Below are 23,166 nucleotides of genomic sequence, written 5' to 3' on the forward strand. Positions count from 1 at the left end.
CAGAGAGTCAGTCGAGAACACTTACCTGGCTCTTTCTCTTGCACGATTCGATATCAAGATGACCCCAAATACACAACCAAGCCCTCCCTCCAACTATTCGCTAATCCCTAGATAACATTGGCTATTAATCAGTCGTGCTCACCTCCAGCTGCTCCCCCTGCCAACCCAGCACTGGAGAAGCTTCCTAGGGCAGAGTGTCCGTTGACAAGCCGAGGGGTCCCAGTCACCGTGGATCCACCAGTCTGGGCCCCAAACAAAGATTGCAAGACTGAGGTTCCTCCAAGTGGGAACTGGGCCCCCAGGTACTGCCCCACAGACGACCCAGTGCTCGAGGAAACAGCTACAGGACTGCCTCCCACTTTCCCACTAAGAATGCCTCCTCCACTGCTGGCGGCAGCAGAAATGAAGAGGTTCTGACTGGCCAGATTGCCGCTGTTCTTCAGCTCCCAGTCACGGGAGGCCTTCTGCTTCTGGAGGGTCTGGCGCTGGTCTGAATTGCTTCCTCCTTGAGCACCACCAGCACTGCTGCTTCCACCCCTGGTGCTTGCCTCCTGACTGAGGAAAGGGTTTGGATTGCTGTAGCTGGACTCTCCATCGCTCCCTTTCCTCACCTGCTGCTGTTTGTGGTCAGAATCTGAGTCTGTGCCCCGACCCGAACCCCCGATGCCAAACGGAGAGCCCCCCTGTCTCAGGTCAGAGTTGGGTTGTTTGGGATCAGAAATGGGTGAAAAGGTGGATTTCCATTTGCTGGTAGAGGACAAAGATGACGATGAGGAGGCTTCACTGCCGGTGCTGTTACCACTGCTGCTTCCTGATTTTCTCCCTAGTGGAGGAGAAAGGAAAAAAACAAACAAACACACAGCTCTCATCATCTAGCAGAAAGGCAGAGAATGATGATGATTATTTCTTAATGTATTCATTTTCTACCTCGTTCACCATCTCCGAGTCTACCAGATCCATCTCTGCTCTCCAACGATATAGTGGCTATTTTTCTTTCAATTCTGCAAAAACAAACAAAAATCGAAATCAAAATAAGCAGTAACAATATTATAAATATATGAAATTTGCAACAGAGCTGACTGAGTCATATTTATAACGGTACAACTTGTGATTAAATAAAAGCACAAACAGGAAATGCTGAATCACACGGTTATTCAGCAAGGACATTTAAATGACTTCCGATCGATGAAGACGCCATCATAAGCTTCATATTACCGAGAACTGGAGCTGTCAACAGGATAACCCGAGTCCTCATCGTCTGAGCTGGGTGCTGTGGAATATCGACCCGTGCCGTTCATCTCCAGGGGGCGCTCTCTCTTCAAGATGGGAGGTTGGTCTAGGTCAGGCCCAACGGGGCTGCGGCTTGATTGCTCTGGAGAGGAGATGGCAGAGATCTCCAGAGGTTGGTTGATGTTGTTCACCTGTTGGCAAAAATAATCACAGTTTACAGTGACGCTGGCGACATCTGTGAAAAACAAAACAGACGGATGGTTACGCTGGAGCAGCAGGTTGTCTGTACGATGGCTAAAGAGGATGTGGCACTGTTATTACGCTATTATTACATTTGTTGTACAGTTTCAAGGTCATGCCGCAAAGTGTGCCTCTATTGAACTTTTAAGACTGATGAATTAGCAGGAGCCTTTAAAACTGCTTATAATATTGAGTATATACTTAATATAGTACAATACTCATATTGTAACTTCAAAGAATCTCATATATGCTCTTTCGTCTCCAGTGCTCACCATGGAGTTGATATTGAGTGGCGATCCTGAGGAGTGGTTGCTGGAGCTGAGCCCAGGGAATGATCTTCTCTTTGGGGATCCACTGGCCATAACAGGCCCTGGGTTGCCACGTTTCCGTCTCCCCCGCTTGCGTCCCTCTTGAGAGCAGAGGCTGTGAGAGGAGTGCGATGACGACGTATGTGTGGGTGTGTGAGCGTGCTGCGTGCTGGGCGATTGGTGGTGGTGGTTTCCATGGTTACTGTGGTATCCCTGCTTGGCCGGGTTGCCGGTGTGGTGGTGGAGGCGAGATCCTCCGGCTGCGCTGCCCCCGCTGCCTGACGAAGAGGAAGACGAGGATGAAGAAGAAGAGGAGGAGAAAAAGATCCTCCTTCGCAGTTCACTCTCCTGGGCTTCTGCGTCCGATTCACCTCCTTGGCCCTCCGGTCCATCTTCTGGAACAATCCTCGGGGGTCCGTCGGCATACTGGAGCACCCCCCCAGTGCTGAGAGGGGGGCTCTGGGTCGGACCGCCTCGGCCCATTGTTAAAGTGTTGCTGTGTGGAGGTGGTGAAGAAGTGCCATTATGGTCCTCGGGGTGCAGACCTCCATTCATCATGCTGGAGATGGATGAATATCCTAACAAAGACCAAACAGTTCATGAAGCTTCACAGGAAGATCAGACTAATATAAAACAGCCTCAATTCACATATTTAACCTTAAGTAAGCAGCAGTAAGTTTTTTCCCAGAGGAATTTTTAGCAACACCCCAAGGAATATACTCACCCATTTTTAAAGCTGTAATAAAATAAAACCAGCTTTTTTTTCTTTGCAAGGGGTTTATTTTGGTAATTATGCTTTATTTGTGAAATGGACAAAAATAATTGGAAAATGCATATTATTCCATGAAATCAGCAAAAACAGAATCATCCCCTTTACTGTATGTTGTGACCATGTTTACACTGCATAGTCAGAGGCTTACTTACTTAATCCAGGCAAAACCCTGACTATAGTAGAAACTCTGAAAGTCACAAGTGAAAAATAGGCGAAGAGTCCATCCTTACCATTGGTCTGACCGGTCTGTGACACAGGACTCGGAGTACTTCTCTGAAATCATGAATGCAGAGAATTTATCATTGTGAAATCTGAAGGTATTATAGATTTATTTTGAACTTTAGACAATTACATTAAATAATTGACTAGATAAAAACCTAACCTACACATCTTAATCTTTAAACATAATATTTTTATCGTGTAGCGTGGCTTCACGAGAGGTGGATCAGTGATGTACTATAGGAAAAGTCAGCACACTCACCAGTCTCTCAGCACGACTGGGTAGCACCACACTGGCCAGTGGGATGCTAACTGGTAATTTACTTGGGTGAACAGTGCTCAGTGGGATACTAATAGGAAGGCTTGTAATGCTGTTGTCTCCCTGAACAGATGGACTCCTCTCTTTAATGCCCTGTGTCACAGCACAAATGGGAAAATTACAGCAGTGAAAGACTCAAGGTGTGCTTGCAAATAAATCACAGTGAAAATGACACAGGGAAAGATGAAAATTCACCCTCTCTGAGCTTTTGAGATTATTCTGAGCATCACATCCATTGGGAGAGGGGCAGTTCTGTTTGGCTCCAAGTGGAGAGTTAACACCACCCAGATCCCTAAAAAGATAAATGATGCTTTAGGATTCAATCTGCAAACAGCAGAAATAAAAATGTTCATACATGTTTGTAGTAGGAACAAACCTATGTGTGGTCAGCCCTGGACCTCTTAAGTGAGCAGAGGCAGTAGGATCCTGGTTAAGGTGCCTACGCAAGGCAATCTTGGCAGGGGAGAAGCGCGTGTAGTCAGGAAGAGCATGAGAGAAGCTTTGCTGCCTCTGTCGGGCATCAGGGGTGGCAGCCACTAATTCATGGTCCGGAGATATGGGCAGGTACCGAGAAAGAAGCTCACCCTTGGAGTTAACCCGGTCAAAACAAGGTGAGCTGGTGCCGTTGATAGTAAACTCTGGGCTAACACCGTTGAGAACTGGGGCTGTAGACAGGCCGAGCTTAGAAGAGTCCACGTCTGTGGAAGCGCGAGATTCCAGGTTTTTTCTATACGGGGAACTTTCGCCAGGGCTGTAGGATTTCAGCTGAAGTAGCTCCTGCTGCCTTTGACTTTTCTCCAGCTCCACAATGCTTATCTACAAACAGACACCAGGGGGAACTATTACACAGGTAAACAGGCTATACCGATGTTAAAATATTGGAAAATGTTTGTCACAATAGCTCATACACTCTTCCTGAAAACCACAGAGCAGTGAGGTGGATTAAAGGGTGGCGAGATGATAGAGGTAGAGGGGCACGCATCAGAAAAGAGAGACCAAAACACCTGGATATAGATCCAACAATCTGAAGATGTCAGCTGTGTACCTGCAACTCCAAGCAATGTCTCTGCTTCTCGGAGATCTGTTTGCGCAGGGCCTGCTTCTCTTTCAACAAACTCTCCAGACACAAAGAGCCCCAGTCCAGCTTCAACTCCTCACATCGAGACTTCAGCTGAAAAATAACAAGTTACTGTTACTCACTCTCTCTCTCTCCCATAACGCCGCCAGCCTGTTCGTCCAGCATTGCGCAAAAGTTAAACAGCAGGTACGATGACAGGTGAGAACCGCTGGAGACAATGCTGTAATTAAGGGCTGGAGGATCTGAAGCCTCACCAGCAGCAAGCTGTGGTCTCTCAGCAAAGCCATATCTCTCTCAAGCTGCTTGGTTTGCTCCTTCAGCTGAAGGTTATGGGCTGATATCTCCTTCTGGGCCTGAAGGAGGTCCTCCACAGTCAGGGCTTTTACTCCCAGCTGTTCAGCACACACAAAAAAAACAACACATTTTTATCAGTTGCTTTACTAGCGTGATGCTTAAAAGAATTGTGTCTAAGTGAGTCTTTGCAGACCTCTACTGGCTGAAGAGCTTTCCCTGCTGCAGTAATGTCAAAGTGCATTTTACATTCTAAGTGCTCATATACAGTCACACCTGATGCAGGTGTGCATCCACCCCCTGTTCCTTTTTTCTTTTTTTAAACTGAATTTTTATTATAATTTACAACATTGCAACTTGTACTTGTCAATGTTCACAAATAGGACAGTTACAGGAACCGCAATGCAGAAATACAGATTAAAATAAGAACTGCAATTAGGAAGCACAAAATAAAACTGGGAAGCAAAACAAAACCCAAGCAAGCAAGCAAACAAACAAACAAACAACAAAAAGCCCCAAAAACTTTATGTAATATTAAATAACATGTGACAATCTTAGCCATAAATGAACAAAACGAAACAGACCTATGCTAAATAATTGAAACAGTAAAGCATGTATGGGTCGCCAACGCTCAGCAAACAATTCTCTGAATCCGCAGAGCATATGTTATTTCCTCCATTTGGTAAATTTCTCTTACTTTATCAATCCACATATTATATGAAGGTGGGTCAAGATTCAGCCATTTAATAGTAATACACTTTAGTGCTGCTGTAAGCAAGATTCTTAAGAGATACTTTTTATTGTTTCCCGCAAAACCATTTGGTAATACTCCTAAAATGGCTAGCTGTTGGTCTTTTGTTAATGGTTGTTGGAAAACTGTGTTGAGAACTTTAAATATGTCATTCCAAAATGAGCAGATTTTTGGGCATGACCAGAATATATGTGAGTGGGTTCCTAAAGAAGTACCACAATTTCACCTGCAGGTGTCAGGATTTGTAGGCTTCGTTTTGGCAATTATCTCTGGGGTTCTAAAATATCTCATGACCACCTTCCCAGGTGTCCTCTGAGATTTGAGTGCCAGTCTCAGCTTCCCACCTTGCCTTAATATCCAAAGTTGCACTTGTATTGAAACTCATAAATGCGTTATAAAAATTGCTGATGAATTTTGGGGAGGAATTACTTTGAAATATTTTTAGAAATATTTCCTCAATGGGTGAGGGCTCCAAAACTTGCCTCCATTCTTTATGTTTTGTCAAAAAACTTCTTAGCTGCAGAAATCTATAAAAGTCAGGGGTCTCATCTGAGCTGCCCAGAAATAATATTTCAGATTTGGAACAGCCAATCCCCCCGGCAGTTTTGACAGTTTTAATGTTTGGAACTTGATCCTTGGGCGTTTGCCTTGCCATATAGTTTGGTTTATCTAAATTATCAAATGTAGAGTTGGGAATGTTAATAGGCAGCATTTGAAAAAGGGATAGAAGTCTTGGCAATACATTCATACGTATGCTCTCAATCCGACCCAAGAAAGACAGAGGCGGGACTGTCCATCTCTCTAAATCTTTTTTTATTTTTGCAACTATAACTTCATAATTTACTTTAAACAAGTCTGATAATGAGTGAGGAATTTGAATTCCTAAATACTTGATACCTTCGTTTGGCCATTTAAAGCCACATCGCTCCTTGAATGTTCGTGAAATGCTTCCTCCTATATCCATTGCCAATGTTTTGTCAATATTAACTTTGTAACCAGAGAGGTAACCGTATGTACTAATAATTTCTTTTAAATGAGGTACATTGACTGCAGGATTTGAAATGTATAAAAGTACATCGTCTGCATAGATGGACAATTTATGCTGTTCTCCATTAATTGAAAGGCCCTGAATTTAATGTTCATCTCTAATTAACTGCACCAAAGGCTCAATACTTATATCAAACAGCAGGGGTGACAGTGGGCATCCTTGTCTTCACCCACGTTCCAGTGGAAATCTGGCTGATATTGTTCCATTTACCCGTACAGCCGCCATTGGGTTGGAATAAAGAATCTGTATCCACTTAATTAAGTTTGGCCCAAATTTGAATCTTTCAAGTGTATGGCCCAAGTACTGCCAAGAAACCCTGTCGAATGCTTTTTGAGCATCTAGAGACAGAATCATTGTTTCTTCTTGTTTAGTCTTGTACAAGGACATTAAGTTCAACAATCTACGAACATTGTCCCCATAGTGCCTTCCTGCAATGAACCTCGTTTGATCTGGATTTATAACATGTGTAATAATTTTACTAACTCTTTTGGCTAAAATCGTGGTGACAATGTGCAAATCAGTATTAAGTAATGAGATTGGCCTGTATGATTGACAATTTGTGGGGTCCTTGCCCTCTTTATGGATTACGACAATTACTACAATTGTAGTCCCATCTCCAGAGCGCAGGGGTAAGCTTTCAGTAATAAGGGTGCGACTTTGTCCTTAAGTTTTTTATAAAATTCGTTAATAAAACCATCAGGGCCAGGACTTTTTTTAGTTTTAAGGTTTGAAATCACCTGTAAAATTTCTTGTTCTCGAATTGGTTCATCTAACTCCTTTGCTACAGATTCTGGCAGTGTTTTTAAATTGATCTTTTCTAAGAAATCAGATAGTGTATTGTCATCTTTACATGCATCTGAATTTTTATATAATGACTCGAAAAAATTGGCAAAGCAACTTGCAATTTGATTTGGTTTAGTAATTAGGGTTTGATCTGACTTCAACTTTTGGACCATATTACAAGTTTGCTGTTTCCTGACTCTTATTGCCAGCAATCTACTAGCCCTACTACCCTGTTCATAGTACTTTTGTTTAATGAATCTTAAATTGCCCTCAATTTTCTCGTTTATTAAACTATTAAGCTCACTACGTAACATTTGAAGATCGGAAAGCAAATTGGCCGTCTGTGCTTTTTTGTGTTGTTGCTCTAGGTGTTTTATTATGGCCTCCAATTCACACTGCCTAGCCTCTTTTCTTTTTTTCCTGGCACTTGCAAATGATATTATGCAACCTCTAATGTATGCCTTGGCGCAATCCCAGAGAGTTAAAGGCGATATCTCTGGAGTTGTATTCAACTCCAAGTAAGTATTTAGTTCAGTATGTATGAACTCACAAAACTGGCTATCATTTAGGAGTGAGGCATTTAATCGTCAAAGTTTTAGTTTTGGTGTCAATCCTAAGTCCCATGAGAATGATAACGGTGCATGGTCAGATAGTGTAATTGGTAAGATTTCAATATTGTCAATTCTATGCTCTTCTGTTTTAGAGGTAAAATGTCTATGCAAGTAAAAAGTATAATCTCTGACGCTAGGAAACCTATTTCTCCAGACATCAATTAGTCCCAGTTCAGTTGTTAAATGTTTTAGAGCTTTGCTCATTTGCAACGCATGGCTTTTAAAACTTGGTTGTTTATCCATATAAGGTGACAAGACGAAATTAAAATACCCTCCAAGCAATAAAACACCAGAATACTTTTGAAGTACTAGATTAGAAATTGTATGTATGAAATCTGGCTCATCCTCATTAGGGGCGTAGATATTGATGAGGGAAACCAGTACTCCATCAATAGAGCCGTTGACCATAATGTACCTCCCATGTGGGTCTCTATATGTAGTGAGTGGGGTGAAGTTTATCTGTCTGTGTACTCTTTTCCTGACAGATTTGTGAGATGAAGGAACGTCATCTCACAAATCTGTAGGAACTCTGTTTAAAAGTTTAAGATTGTCTTTGAGAGCAGATTGGTAACTTAAGTGCCTATTTTTGATGCAAATTAAGCTGGAATGTGCAGAGGCTCTGAAGTAAGCGTGTTCACTCCATCGCGCTCGCTAGCGCCCCCCCCTGTTTCTTTTGACCATGTTTATCCTCAGGTGGGACAGAGACAGCATGAGTTTTAAGCTCGTCTACAATTCCCATCCGTTTGACAATCTGCAGTTTTTGAATATACATGCTATAAATGGTTGAATGAAGCATTTTCTGTAGATTTCTACTAACAAGTGTTACTGCATCAGGTGGGAGCAACATAGCATCACTTCTTACCTCATCCAGTTTAGTCTGAAAGAGACCTTTGATCTTCTCCTTGTGAGACTGACAGACCAAATGGAGCTGCTCCGCCTGCCCTGATAGGTCCCTGTGTTTTTGCTAGAGTGAGTGGAAAGCAGATATAATAATATAAATGTATATACAGAATTTAGCGAGGTGAAGATGACCTCACTATGCAGTCTGTTGAGACAATAATTACCTTCTCTTGGTCTAAAAGTTGTTGCAGGTTGGAGCGGTACTGAGGAGTCTTCATGTAGGCCATAAACTGGAGGTACTGAATTTTGATATTGTCTGTAAAAGAAGATCAAAGTTGGAGACAGAAAGAGACGGACAGTTTAACAAATATGTTTGCTGTTGATTGGAGAACTGCAGAACTGTTGTTTTGTTTGCCTCTTCACGTTTTGGCCTCATTCTATAACGTGTGCCTAGAAATATTCTGACCCTGTGCACAAAAAAAAGTGCACATGCAAAAATGACTGCTGGAAATAATGAAACATGCACACCAGCTAATTTTCTTCTTGTCACAGTTTAAAATGTGGATGAGGCTCAACATGTTTGTTCGTTTGTTTATTTCTCGGCTCATATCAGTCTCTGGTGTTAGCTGGTCACGTAAAAGAACAACAAAGATGCAATAAATGCTGACGTGCAACTGAAGTTGAGGATGTGGAGAAAGCCCACCAACGCTTTTATTTTTTATTTTTAGTGTTCTGTGGTGAAATGGCTGCCACTTATTTCTGATTACTGTTCTTTTGTCAGAGACCACAGACAAAAACAATGATGGCATCAGAGTGAAACATGGCAGGTACCAGACTTAGAGAAAAGCTTATTTTCATTTGCACATTTACAACACAAGTATAATAATATCAAAGACCATTCATGCAAATCCTAAAAACTCAATTTTTCAAGGTATTAAATAAAAAAGGCGAACTGTGCAAAAGCAGAGCTTCTTTAGGAGCCCTCCACTCATCCTCAGTGGCGACCTTAAAGCTAAGTTCTTATAAAGTTCTTATGAAACCTTTCCCAGTTGGACGTTCAGTATCGTGAACTATTTTGACAAGATTAACATTTCAGTACAAAATCTGGTTCTCAAAAATAAATATTCTGTACTTCCAATACACCTCTGTATGTAGGTGTGTGCGGAGGCGGAGTCATAGCTATGAGTGGATGGCTCACGATGTGAATGTATTCACTGAAAAAGATCTCATCCAAAACTTCAGCACAACGAGAATCATCCTAACCAGCAGGCAACACACAAAAGTCAGATCAAGTTCTCTTTTATTAAGTCTTTAGTTCACAACCACAAACAGAAGTGGCGTTAAAAAGCTTTATGCTTTGTTAAATTTCCTTATAGATCAATCACACCACACTTCCCAGAACGTCTGTCCATACTGATATATAAAAGCTGTTGCTTAAATCAGTAACCTGAATTTCATATAACCATGTGTATATCTGGTATGGTGCATGTGGTTTTTCAGCATCACAGTTTAAAAAAAATAAAAAATAAAAAATCAATCGGTGTCTTCATTAACTTACCTAGCAGTTTTTCCAAACCAGGGGGAGTTGGGCTCAGCAGAAGTTGACTAGGGGTATAGTGCTGGACCTTGGGAGGTAGCTGGTAGAAGGGATTCTGAGGTGGTCGGTATGCATCTGCACGCATAGTAATATTTTCATTAGTAACATCAATAAAAGTCCTGTTTAGGAAATAATACAGACAGCATATTGTGTGTGTGTGTGTGTGTGTGTGTGTGTGTGTGTGTGTGTGTGTGCGTGCGCGCACGCACGCACGCGTTAGCGCTCTTACCCTGAGGGGGTGCTGCAGAAAGGGTCTTGGCATGCAGCAAATCCAACGCACTCTGATTCTTCTTATTTTTCTTCTCAGCAGCTGGAGTAGCTTTCTTGGGTCGACCACGTTTCTTATTGTTCAGCTTGCGACCTTTGGCCAGGAGTCGCGTTCTTCTCGGTTTAGCGGAGGGCTTGACCACAGTCACCAAGCTAGGACGCTCCTCTTCACCACAGGAGTCCTGCTTTATTACACAAAGAGATAACAGTCACATAGAGAACACAGAGACCCGTCTCACAACGCTGACCAGATTGTCCGGGTTTAATTCTCATTCTTGTACCTTGTTTGGTTCCTTGGGTTTTGTAGGCGTGGTACTATTGCTTTTACTGTCCTTCTGCTGACGTCTTCTAGCTGCCTCTTGCTCCTCCTAACAGAAGATGAATCAATTTACTAGTCTGATCCAAAAAAATGTAGTAAATACAGGGACTGTCAACACACTGAAGAAGAAGACTCACCCTGAGTTTAGGATTTTTGAGACTAGCAAAGTAGTTTTCAAGCTGGAAGATGAGAAAAAGGAAAATGTGGGTATTAGATTAAGAGTTCTTATTTACACGTTTGTAACAACACTTAAAGAATCAGGTGCATGCTCGTTTCACAGTTCTGACTGAAAAAAGCAAACGCACTAAATAATTAAATTTAGTACAATCGGTACATAAAATGTGTTTTGTGTCATCGCCAAATAAAACTTCATAAAGAGTGAGACGGAGAGGGAAAACGGCATCAGGTGGTGACAAGAAACACATCTGCATAATGAGACTGTCACAAGCATTTTCCAGGCAGCCTGCCAGTTTTCTCACTGGGATTTCAACAGGTAACCAGGGATTACTTTCACCAGTTACTGGAATGACACATATGTCACGGTAATCTAATAAGCACATGTCTGCCTGTGAAACCTCAGATTGCTTACTCTCAAGATACACTACTCATTAAGATGATACCAGCTGTTATTATGGCAGCTTATCTCTTGAGTTTAGGTTACGGTTCGTCTCTAATGGATAATTTATTTGTGTTGCTTTAGTAGTCAATTATTTTCTGTTAGGATTTCACGTGTGGGCGCCTGGGACCACTTCCTCTCATTACAGAGACAAAGAGAAGCATGGGTGCTTACTATGGTGCGGTCTATGGTATGCAGGTAGTAGGAAACTGGCTTTCCAGTCCAGGAAACAGAGCCTCTGAGTGGAGAAAGCTCCACCACACGCATAATTGTGCCAATATCTGCAGGACAGAAGGGAAGAATATCACACGGAAGTCTAATTGAGCCTTAAATATTGTTTATTTTTTAAATAAATTGGGTGCTTACCACTCAAGTTTCGACTGTTGATTCTGAAGTTTAAAGGTGCAAAGGGTTTGGAGGATACAATTTTCCCTCCTGGGGAAATAGAAAAACAAATGCACAAAAATCCTTTACATGTGTTGTACACACCACAGCTTTTTCAGCTCATTACTTGACGCACGCATGGTAATTTACACAATCACTTTAACTATCTATGGATGGATCTCATGAGCCAATTTTAGCTTAAGTAACAATGAGAACAGCTGAAGAATTAATCACTACCAACACTACAAAAACATGATGCTTTATATAAACAAAATACTACATGCACCTGCTTTCAAACTGCTTTTCTATCTTTGATTAATTTTCTCTAGTTTTCAATAAAGGGTCTCAATTCAGTTTTGCTGGGAAATTTGAAAATACCAAATTAACAGAGAGCAGACTGTAGAGATTAAAGAAAAAGTGGACACATCTCCTCAAATGATTTTTAAAAGAATGCTCTGATCCAAACATGACATACAAAAAGTGGTGGGTCTGAATATAATGCAGAAATTGTATGTTTGTGACTTTGAAGCTGAAACATTGTTGACTCTATAGAACACAAATTCATCAATGTGCCTAACAGACCGTCAGTGCAACATAATTTATGCTCAATTTTTCTGATAATTCTGATCAGAATTTAAGTGATGATCTATACATTTTCCAATTTAAGAGCCTTGTGTATGTCTGAGTGTTTTTTAACTGAAAGATAAAATAACGCAGATGTTTTCAAGTACAAACAAGTAATGAGTAAGTAGTGTAGTTATTAGCTGAAAAGTACTAACCTTCCTTCATGTTAGCAAAGCGCTCCTTCAGCTGGTGATCTACCTCTGGACCAAAGGCAAAGTTATTCACAAAAATAATACTGGAAAACAGACAAGAGGAAATACTTCACAGTTCAATTCACAGTAAAAATGGTTACCTCAGGATGTAATGAATGACAAAAACAGTTAAGGAGGTGATTTTCTGATTATATTTTGATTAGATTCAGATTCTAAACGGCCTTATTTGCAGAAAAGCATAAATGAAGATTTTGTCTTTCAGTCTGTCACTGTGATCAGGCTTTGTACACCACCTTGTGTTGGCGATTCTTTCTTTCCACTCTTCAGACAGAAAATCACCTCTTTCCAGCTGAAACAAATTGTACGGTTATGGAAAAAGTCCTGAACACCTGTGAATCTACAGAGCACCTGAATTTGTTTCTTCTGAACGTGTGTGCAATGAAAGTGCAACTTGTGTCACACAAGAACCAACTTACTGTGTACTCCCCGTGTTTCTTCCCATACCATTTCATCCATTTTTTAAACTCTTTATCCATGGTCTGAAACAAAGAACAGAAACAATATCAGAACACTTGATACGAAAATTCAAGTTTTTAAAAGTCAAAATTATGATAAAGCGAGAGTTGTGGAGGCATTTCAAGAAAGAGAGGAAGTAAACAAATAGCCCCCAGTTAAAGTTTGGATACTGGTTTCTAAAAAACGCCCTTTCAGTTACCAGAATGACTCGAGCATGAGTTTCACACTTATGATTAAGACTAAGATTTTGAGTTGAATTTCCGCCCAGTCGGGAGACATTAATTCAAAGCAGGGATGTTTATCTGAAGCTTGGGCACTACTCACCAGTCTGTTACCTGCTCTATAGTCAAACCGGCACTGATTGCAGTCATACACTACAGTCACATTATGATAGAGCTGCTGGAAGTTTGAAGACCGCTTAAGGTTCAATCCAGCTGTGTCAGACATTTACAATCTTAATTGAACTCCGTTTAGTGCTTTAGTGCAAGTGTGGAACAGGTATATGCACCTTGTTTGGTGCAGCGTGACAGGGCAAAAAAATGCTAACAAAGAAACCAGTTTGAAGGCTGATCTGAAGAGGAAATAAACAGCAGGTGCTCTTTCTGCTAGACTACGCTCTAGTTTACAGCTGTCTATAGTAAGCTTTGGCTTTTCACTAAAACAAATCTAAACGCAGTGATCTCGTGCTGCTGGGTCTGTATATCTGTTATGTGAGATAATGGAGTTACCTCTGCATAGGTAGCTGGAATGTCTGCTTTCTCTACACCGTAGTAGTGTTTACAGTTGGTTGCTGCTGCAACCTGCAGCACCACCTGCCCTACTCCTGCAAATATGAAACAATTTCTTTAAAAATACATAAACACACCAAAGCTGCCAGACTTGCTATTTATGCTGGAGTTCTGAATCTTACAATTTCAGACATTTTCATAGTTCTTAATTAGCATTTTTATCCAAGTAACCACAAACACACTTTACTGGAGTACTTTTAAGAAACAAAGACAAACTTCAGGTGCTTCTACTAAGTGGTTAGTATAGAATGAAATGTATAACAGCAAACTAACCACTGCCAAGGTCAACAAAGGTGTCTTCTTCCATCATTTCCATTTCATCAATAATCTGGGCCACCAGGTCGAAAGAGGTCTCTCCGTACACCTCGGGGGAGAAGGGTTCATAGTTGTTGAGCTTCTCTGGGTCGGTCACTGAGTGGTTGTACACCTGCTGTAAGATATGTCTCAGCAGCCCATTGGAAGGACGCTTGTTTAGCTTCATGGGCTGGGTTGTCCCTTTCCACTGTAAAACAGGATTTGCATCAATTACATAGCGCCCCCAGAGAGTGCACTCCATCCCTTTTAGGAGTTTTCAGACTCATTGTAAACGGTATCATCTTAACATATTTAATTATTTTTCACAATTAACCTGCACACATGATAATGACAAAGCAAATACAGGCTTTTTGAGTGGTTTGTACAACTGTTAAAAATAAAAGACTAAAATATCCCATTTCAATAAATATGTGAAGCATTCACTTAATACTTTTGCAAAATAAATAAATAAATAACAGCCTCAATTCTTTTGGGAAAGATCCCACAAGGTTGGCAAACATGTCCTTTAGATTTTTCTCTATTTTTAATGGTACAGTTATTTGAGCTTAATCCCGGTGGATGGCAAGTATCAGTGAACATTTTACGTTTCTGTCTGTTTTATGTAGTTTGGGTAAAAGCAAAGGATGCACATCCACCATTTTTTAATCGAATAATAAATTTGATAAATTGCTTCTCTGCACTTTGACACTGACATAAAAAATACATTATTGAAAAATATGTTCAGCTGCCTTTCTAAGGGGTTACGAGTCCCATGGACAGGATCCAGCTTGGCTGACTTTGACCACAAGTGCTGAGAATAAACCTTGCTCTTCTCAATGAGCAGCTCCTCCTCACAGGTGGTTTCAACTGCCAAAAAACAGCTACCATAGCCTATGTCAGTCCAAGACAGTGGCGTTGGAGTACGATGGGGGAAGAGACTACTTGGAGAGGCAGAAAAATGATTTTAAGGGCTGCCAGAAAGGCACCCTGGTCTGCATGTTGGCAAGCAAAGATAAGACAGGAAAGGCCCAGGCTAGTTAAATAGCAGAGACTACAGTTTACTAGTTTTTACTCTAATATTCATCAGCAGCTGTAAGACCTTACACAGACACATATCATATTTATGACCAGCTGATTTAATTAGCCCTGTGTTAGCCTTAAGATGGGCTTGTGAGGGTATATACTCTGACTTCTACCTTTCAACAGCTGGAATAGGCTCCAGCTCTCGAGGAATAAGCGGTTAGGGAAATGTACTGTTGTATGGACAGATGATTTAATTAGTGCCAGGTAGACTCCAGACAATCTTTAGAAGTTCCTAAGTGATCTCTGAGAAAAGTAGCATGCACCAGAAATCAATAGCAAAAGGTCTGAATACCTGTGTAAGTGGACTATTTCTTTAATTACTGCAGTGGAATGTAGATAAGACAGCACACTAAAGAGTTCTTACCAAAATCCAATAACTGAAGGACAAAGATAGACCACCTTAGAGAACACTGGCTCTGATATCCTACTATAAATACTCAAAACCAGAATAAACAGTTAGGGAAAATGATTCACAAAGGGCACAGATTCAAAAGAACCAGGTTTGTGACTAATGTGCAGCCTTCTCCTACAAAACAGCAAGGAACTTTTCACATATGGACTCACCAGTTGATGAATGCTGTCAATGGCCCTGTTGTACTTGTCACAAAGTCTCTGCATGCTCTCAAAGCTGGGAGAGAGAGGCAACACATAAAATATGATCTCTATAATTTAATTTAAGTAATAACAGCACATTTCTGAGTGAAATAATACAGCTCACATGGGTTAACCCTAACTATCATGACCTAATTTGTTATCATGGCTGGGTAAAATTAATCAAGTCTTTAAATCTGACTCATAAACTAACTAAACTAATTATCAGAGACATCAATCTAACCTTCTGTCTGACTCACAGACTTTGATTTTACAGATACTGATGACATTATTTTACCTCTTGGTGTCATAGTCAATGAGTACATAATTTTCCATTGCCAGTTTGAGGTCTGGGATTTCCTCACACACCCACCTATTAAATAAACAAACATAAAATTAGGGCTGAACGATTATGGAAAATAATCTAATTGCGATTTTTTGCCCCAATATTGCGATTGCGATGCGATATGCGATTATTTTTTAAGGTATTTGTCTTCTGTATTATTAAACAAAGACAAGCAATACATCATATAGTATGGCCAATACTATATTACATTAATTTTAAACTGTTCTTTCCTGGAAGACAGACCTCTGTTATGATGACATGAGGTGATGCATGAATTGATGACTGACATTTTTATTTAACTTCTTCAATCACAACAGTATATTTGAACATACACAATAGTTTATTTTTAGCTTACAAACATCTGAGCATAAAGTGCTGACAAGGAACCCTGGTGTAAACATTAAAATGAAAGTCAGTACAATGTGCAGATTGCAGAAATATACATAAACAAAATCAGTGGCTTTACCACACTCAGTTTTTCGACATCTGTGAACTACTAGACAGTCATTCAATTAAAAAATAATATTAAATAAATAAAACTAATAAATAAAAAATACACACATCTTACTGATCTCTGCAGTCAGTAACATTACACATAAAGTGCAAACATAATAGCAATTGTATAAACACACACACAAACACGCCTTTAAAGTTTAAAGGCGTGAAATTGGACGGTCTAGCCTTCTGATTAGCTAATCAGAAGGCTAGTTCTGATTAGCGTCACCGCTGTCTCGGTGGAGTTTAATAAGCTCGGCCGTCTGCTTCTTGCTATCTAAAATATAACCAGACACTGGTGTAAATTCTCGACTGTCTCATACTTCTGTTTAATAAGTTTTCTGTTTGACGTTTAGTCAGCTGTGTGAAAACCAAGGAGGAACCCACCCGGGGGATTAATAAAGTTTTATTTTATCTAATCTAATAACTTTAATCTCAGCCAAACCGATTTACTCACGAACAAACAAAACACTGAAAAAAGCCCAACAATAACATTTTTAGGTTGTCTAAGTGACTTATATATTACGTTTAACCCGAGCAGCGAAACTCCGCGGTGATCTGAAAATGATGTGCCGGGAGTTGTGCCGTTCTCGGCCGCATCAGTAACCCTCGAGCTCCCGGCTAGCTGTCGAGCTGGTGGGTAGCAGACGCCTCTGAAAACGTCGAAGCACTTTTGCAAATATGGGATATCTTGATAAACCGAGCAGATATTTGATGTTTACACAACTACTTTCTCGCCTGAAAATATGTTAAAAGTTTATTTTGTGACCCAGAAAGATTAGTATGAGTAATTTTAAAACTTAGTAGCGGCCGCCATTGTTGGAAACTGGAGTTTGGCTGGGCCGCGCTATGAATTCTGGGATATGGTAGTAATTTGGACAGCCTTCGGCGCGTCGCTGTGACGTAATCGGTCTACAAATGCGGCCTCAGGAGGATGCAGCCCATGAATTGTATAATATAATCGCAGTATAATCGCAGCCTTTGCGGTTAGAAAATTGCACTTGATCATGTCGCGATATTATCGCAAATGCGATATATCGTTCAGCCCTACATAAAATAACTACTAAATCAGGTCTTTGACAGTCATGTGCATGTAGGAGTATCGCAGGACGGAAACATCGCTTACCGAATGGTCTCGATGATTTCATGAGCAGCATCATGGTGTTTATCCTTAAAAGGGAGGGAGAAAATATTACAAAAACCACACCGAGAATAAAACATTTCACTCAGCAGCACCACAAATTACAGCTTTTAGATGTCCTTAAACTCCAAACACGACCACTCAAAACCAGTCTAAACAAAACCTCAACACTGCTGAAGCCATGATAGTTTTAGAAGACTGATGTTTAAGTGGGGTGTATCTAATAAACTGACAGCTGAAAATAAAATACCCTAAACTGTCTTCACATCTGACCTTACAATACCACAGCTCAGTAAATCATAGGTCAAAACACTAATACAATCTCATCAACTGACAATCATGGGAGGGAAGAACTCCCTTTTAGCAGAAAAAAACTGTCAGAATCAGGCTCAGGTGGGAACAAACACCTACAGCGACCAGAGGGAGTGTGAGGGGAAAGAGAAGACAAATATTTAAATGGTAAATGGACTGAGTCTTATATGGCGCTTTTCTACGCCGGGAATACTCAAATACTAAAATAATACTCTATACAACATGCCACATTCACCCATTCACACAAGTACTGTCATCTATGCTGTTAAGTGCTTACTACCACTCACTCATTCATACCCTGACATATGCATCAGAGAGGAACTTGGGGTTAATATCTTGCCCAAGGATATTTAGGAGGAGCCAGGGATCAAACCACCAACATTCCGATCAGTAGATGACCTGCTCTACCTTCCTGAGTTACAGCCATTTACCACACTGAGTATTGTCGTAGTGATCATAAAAAGAAAGAGGAAGTTCCTCAGATGGTTCAAGGTCACCTGATTTAAGCTACATTAAACATTTTATGATGTAGCCTAAATCAGGCCTAATTTCAGAAGCACAGAGTCTCTGTCTCCTGAACCCAAAATGTTAGCTGGTTCCACAGTAGAAGGACATGATAGGATGAAAGGTGGTGCTACATGTAGGCAAATTGCTGACTGGCTGAAAAGCAGGCCTGAACAGGAAAAAGAGTGAATGGATTGGTACTCATATAGTGCTTTTGTACTGTGCACTTTTTACTACAAAGCTCCTTCACCCATTCCCACACACATTCATACAACATCTAATCACACTGATCGAAGCACTGGGTAAACACACGACGCCAGTATCTTGCACAAGGATGTTTCAACATGCAGCCAGAGATTGAACCACGAACCATCTTGCTGACAGATGACCTGTCCTATCTCCTGAGCCACTACCACCACCACTCAGTTTTTTAGTGTTTGGGAGATTCTGAATGTGCATTAGGAGGATTATGTGAATGCAATCGCAGAGAAACAGGGGTATTGCTTCATCACAGTAGCTAACCGCAGGGAAAAACTCCTGATATGTTTATGGGGAAATAATCAGTTTAACAGAGTGCTTGCTGAGCCAGTATTGTACTGAGCATGTGTTAGTATAAACAAGATGTGTGTAAATATATGGTCTGGCGATGTGCGTATGCAATGAAATGCTGATTAGCCATGGGCACATGCTGCTTATGTTAATTAGCCACGAGGAACTGTTCTTGTTATTAATGCATGTTAGTCTGGAGAACGGTGTAATGTTTAATATTCAGAGTTTCCTTTAACCAAATCATGATCCTGTGTGCAACCCTGCAGCAAATGCATTTATAGCCCCTAAACATATTTTATGACTCATGAGTCTTTTGCTGCATTAGCTCTGCAACGGATTGTGTAACAGACCCTGGAAAGGTCGGATTACCTGCTGAGCGACAGTGCCTGTTAAAACAGCATTTCCAAATCCAGCAGGAATGTTAATGAAACCGTTTTCTATTAAAAAAAAGACATCGAGTGGAGGGAAAGTAAATATGACATGCACACTAATATGTGTGAAGGTAAGGTATAAAACTGCTGGATGGGAGTTTTGATCATTATAAATATAATTAAAGAGAAATTACAACAAAGAAGAAGAGAAAGAGATACTGTTCAGTGCTCGCAAAATCGCTAGCCCGACGTCCCGGAGCTAGCGATATCTCTGGTCGGGTGACCAAAATCCATCTCAGCCCCGCCCGTCGGGTTATCATATAGCCTGACGGGCAAGGCTGAGATAGATTTTGGTCGCCCGACAGGCGATATCGCTAGCTCCGGGACATCGGGCTAGCGATTTTGTGAGCCCTGCGTGTTGATTGCGCTCTTATTTCCTGAGGGTGTCTCCACAGCAGATGGATCTGCATGTTTGATTTGACGAGATTTTACGCCAGATGCCCTTCCTGACGAAACCCCTGCCTTTGAGATCATTAGTAAGAGTACAGCAGCTTGTGACCCCTTAAGGCCGGGTTTGTGTCTCCTCCCAGGACTGAACCAGGGATATTTCACATGTAAGGCAAATGTCCTAAACATTTCACCACAGAGCCACAAAAAGACCTTATAAAGAAATTATTTGAATCTTATTACCCAGTTAACGTGTTTAAAATAAATTAGTATATGTATCTGTCTTAATGTACTGTTCTAAGATGAGTTTTTATGAATTTCAATAACATCTGTTTGAGATGTTAATGCAGACTGTATGTGTCTATTTGAATGTATATAGGAACTTGAAAAAAATAGCTGATGCCAATGGGAACCCTAATGAAACTGGAGAGGCTGAAGCTATGCTCATGCTACATCCCGTGTCTCTGAAAATCACCCTAAGTTGGTCAGAAGCAAACTTGAATAAGATAAAAATCTATTGTATTTTACACATGCAGGGAAATTATATTCATTAATTTTAGCAGGAGTGCCTGAGCAGCTCTCTGTGAGTAACAGGACTCAAGTTGCATCCAGCACACAGGCTGCCTAAGCCTGTTGCCTGAGCTGACCCACTGACCCACTTTCCGTCTCCTGCTTTGCCAAAGAGAGCCTCTGCTGGAGAGAAAGAAAAGAAAGAAAGTAGAAAGGGAAAAAAAAAAAAATCTGAAGGTGAAAGAGGACAAAGGCAGGGAAAGTGAAAGCGAGAAGCGAAAAAAGAACTGTGAAAGGAAAGGGGGGCCTGAGAGAGGAGGAGAGCCTGCTATTTGTCAGCTGTTTGAGGCCTGGCACAGCAGCATGAGCTAACGGCTCTCAGCTCTCAGCCCACAGCTTCCAGCTTCCCGCTCAATACTACCCGCCAATACTACGCAAACTTCCGCCAAAACTAAAACATCCATGCGCACACCCTGAAAGAACCATGGCTAGACAGGAGATCTGTTAGCGGAGCACAGCAGTTAACCACATTATGGAGCTAACTATTAATGATAATGAGCTACAAATCTTCCTAAAACACACATGAGCAAAGCACTGTGTAGCTCTTAATATGGAAGCTATACAGAGTATGAAGTGAGCGAATCAGATGCAGCAGGGGGAGGTCACCTGCTCACACAAAGACGGCACACAGCAACACCAGTAGAGAGCTGCTGCTAAAAATAAACGCCGTCTGAAAGCTAGACTCAGACAAAAAGAACAGAGGACCCTCCTCTCCTCCCCACTGTGGGTTCAAGTGACGCACGTACTACTCCTCCTCTCCACACTACCTCTCCTCACAGATGCACCGTGGGTGTAGGGGTTTTACCCAAAACACTGCTCAACTATCTACACCGCAACACCCAATGAGAACAAATGACCAAAGTCAGGCTTTGTATAGAAATTTGAATACATTTTATTTATCAAATGGCAAAAAAGTAGTAAGATGAAAGAGCCTTTTTGTTTTAGCTATATCGAGACTAATCAAGCTTATTTATACCTCCATTTATGCACATAAGAATTATGCTCAGTCACCACTGATTTTGTAACAAAGAAGATCAAACAGACATATGAGTCAGATGTCAGTATTAGCATTTACTGCCTAAGAGCACAAGAGATTAGAGCTACAAATTTCTATGACCAATCTTTATCTGTTGTGTCACATCAATTTTGTGCTGGCTAAATACTCAGATGGTGCAACAAAGAGCTGAAAAGCTTTAAAACAGCTTGGTCATTTTTTAAATGAAATTTGTTTTTGTTTTCCCAGCACAAAAGGGCCAATGAATAAAAGCTACTTTAGTCTGCTCCCTTATTCACAAGGGGCTGCCACAGCAGGTAGCTCCACATGTTTGATTTAGCAGTTGTTTTATGCCGGACACCCTTCCTGGCACAATTCTAAAGGCATCGGTGTCTCCTCCGAGAATCAAACTGGTGATCTTTCACTTATTAGGCAAATGTCTAAACCACTACAAAAAGGGCGATGAATTAGAAATAAAATAAAAACTGGTGCCAGTACTCCTCACTAGTATAGACAGCATAACAGTTGGACATAGCCACCTCGATGTCATCCACTGGTTTGTGAAGTCCTGTTATGAAGCCTCCAGCTGAGCTTTTTCACCGTCGCCATCTTGGTGTTTTGAAGCCAGATGTGACGAGCAAGAGGTGGATATGACTGATCCTTGATATGCTCATAGCTTATCATGGCCCTTTCTGACTCTAAATCATTTTTTATAAATTAGGCTCAAAATTAATCAGTTGAAACTAGACACTGAGGCCATCAGTCTGATCAGCACAGTGTGTACAGAGCTTCTCAATGAAGAAGGAACCTATTTCTTCCAATCTTTTCTGGTATTTTTGCAACCAGACTTAGCCCCCTGGTGTTACAAAGAACACAGGCTTAAGGCACTCTAGCATCACACTTTAGACAAGGCAGGCATGTCCATCTTTGATAACATCTGTGGATATCAGCCAAACTCGTAATAATGATATCAGTGGTGATACAGAATTAAACAATCCACACATTCCTACTGATCATACACCAAAAGTACTTAAAACACCAGCGTATCTCTTAAAAGTGTTGTGTGGGGCTGCTTAGTACCAATACCTAGAACCAGATGGATAAAGAGCTGCACCACACCAGAGGTGCTCTTCATATGGAAGCATTTACAGATGCACAGATGTGGGGATTTAGTGAGCAAACAGCAGATGAAAGACTAAACAAAAGAGATCAGAGAACATCTTTGCATTTTTTCTATGGGCTTGGTTCACTAAAAGCACAACTTACACATCAAAAGCCTGTAACACCATGTTGTGTCTATCATACACAGATAGCAATGTGCTCGTGCTCTGTAGGTGTGATAAGCAATCCTAATGTGGTGCAATGTAGGAGTGAAGAGTAAATGGAGTGGGATCTGCTGTTACCACCAAGAAGTTCAACAAAGGGAAAACACAATGAGTTTTAAACGTGACTGGGAACACATACTTGTATGTGAATTCTAATAATACAGCATTGCTGAACAGGAGCAGGCTCATATCTTCCTCCCTGCAGACTTGACCATATGGACAAGAGAGGAAGGGAGAGGAGAGGGGAAGTGTTTCCCCCTTTGAAAACAGGAGGAGAGCACCGCATGAATGGGCTCCATATCACACAACTCCACATGCATCAGCTGTTTCTAATTCAACACATGACAGTATAAATAGCTCACGCAGCCCAATGATGTATTAAATTCCTGAC

General features: G+C 41.0%; 1 protein-coding gene across 5 annotated transcripts in view; it reads right to left on the bottom strand.

Moving 5' to 3' along the window:
* dot1l (DOT1-like histone H3K79 methyltransferase) overlaps positions 1-23,166 on the bottom strand; it is a 30,098-nt gene that overhangs the window by 5,417 nt on the left and 1,515 nt on the right. The window contains exons 2-27 of one of the 5 annotated variants that reach the window (XM_080877379.1): positions 17,689-17,732; positions 16,020-16,094; positions 15,695-15,758; positions 14,027-14,255; positions 13,694-13,788; positions 12,926-12,988; positions 12,743-12,798; positions 12,453-12,532; positions 11,656-11,724; positions 11,464-11,570; positions 10,811-10,852; positions 10,636-10,722; positions 10,317-10,536; positions 10,049-10,162; positions 8,715-8,806; positions 8,513-8,614; positions 4,421-4,558; positions 4,134-4,259; positions 3,465-3,904; positions 3,284-3,380; positions 3,032-3,181; positions 2,781-2,823; positions 1,743-2,356; positions 1,216-1,421; positions 928-1,001; positions 143-823 (exon numbers count right to left, since the gene is read on the bottom strand). In XM_080877379.1, coding sequence (XP_080733505.1) covers positions 143-823; positions 928-1,001; positions 1,216-1,421; positions 1,743-2,356; positions 2,781-2,823; positions 3,032-3,181; positions 3,284-3,380; positions 3,465-3,904; positions 4,134-4,259; positions 4,421-4,558; positions 8,513-8,614; positions 8,715-8,806; positions 10,049-10,162; positions 10,317-10,536; positions 10,636-10,722; positions 10,811-10,852; positions 11,464-11,570; positions 11,656-11,724; positions 12,453-12,532; positions 12,743-12,798; positions 12,926-12,988; positions 13,694-13,788; positions 14,027-14,255; positions 15,695-15,758; positions 16,020-16,094; positions 17,689-17,732 — 4,108 coding nt within the window. Of the gene's footprint in view, positions 1-142; positions 824-927; positions 1,002-1,215; positions 1,422-1,742; positions 2,357-2,780; positions 2,824-3,031; positions 3,182-3,283; positions 3,381-3,464; positions 3,905-4,133; positions 4,260-4,420; positions 4,559-8,512; positions 8,615-8,714; positions 8,807-10,048; positions 10,163-10,316; positions 10,540-10,635; positions 10,723-10,810; positions 10,853-11,463; positions 11,571-11,655; positions 11,725-12,452; positions 12,533-12,742; positions 12,799-12,925; positions 12,989-13,693; positions 13,790-14,026; positions 14,256-15,694; positions 15,759-16,019; positions 16,095-17,688; positions 17,733-23,166 lie in introns of those variants that run through there. The other 4 variants (XM_080877378.1, XM_080877380.1, XM_080877381.1 and 1 more) reach the window with 4 other exon arrangements.

This window comes from Rhamphochromis sp. 'chilingali' (genome assembly GCF_963969265.1).
Source record: "Rhamphochromis sp. 'chilingali' genome assembly, chromosome: 3".
Classification (NCBI taxonomy): Eukaryota; Metazoa; Chordata; class Actinopteri; order Cichliformes; family Cichlidae; genus Rhamphochromis; species Rhamphochromis sp. 'chilingali'.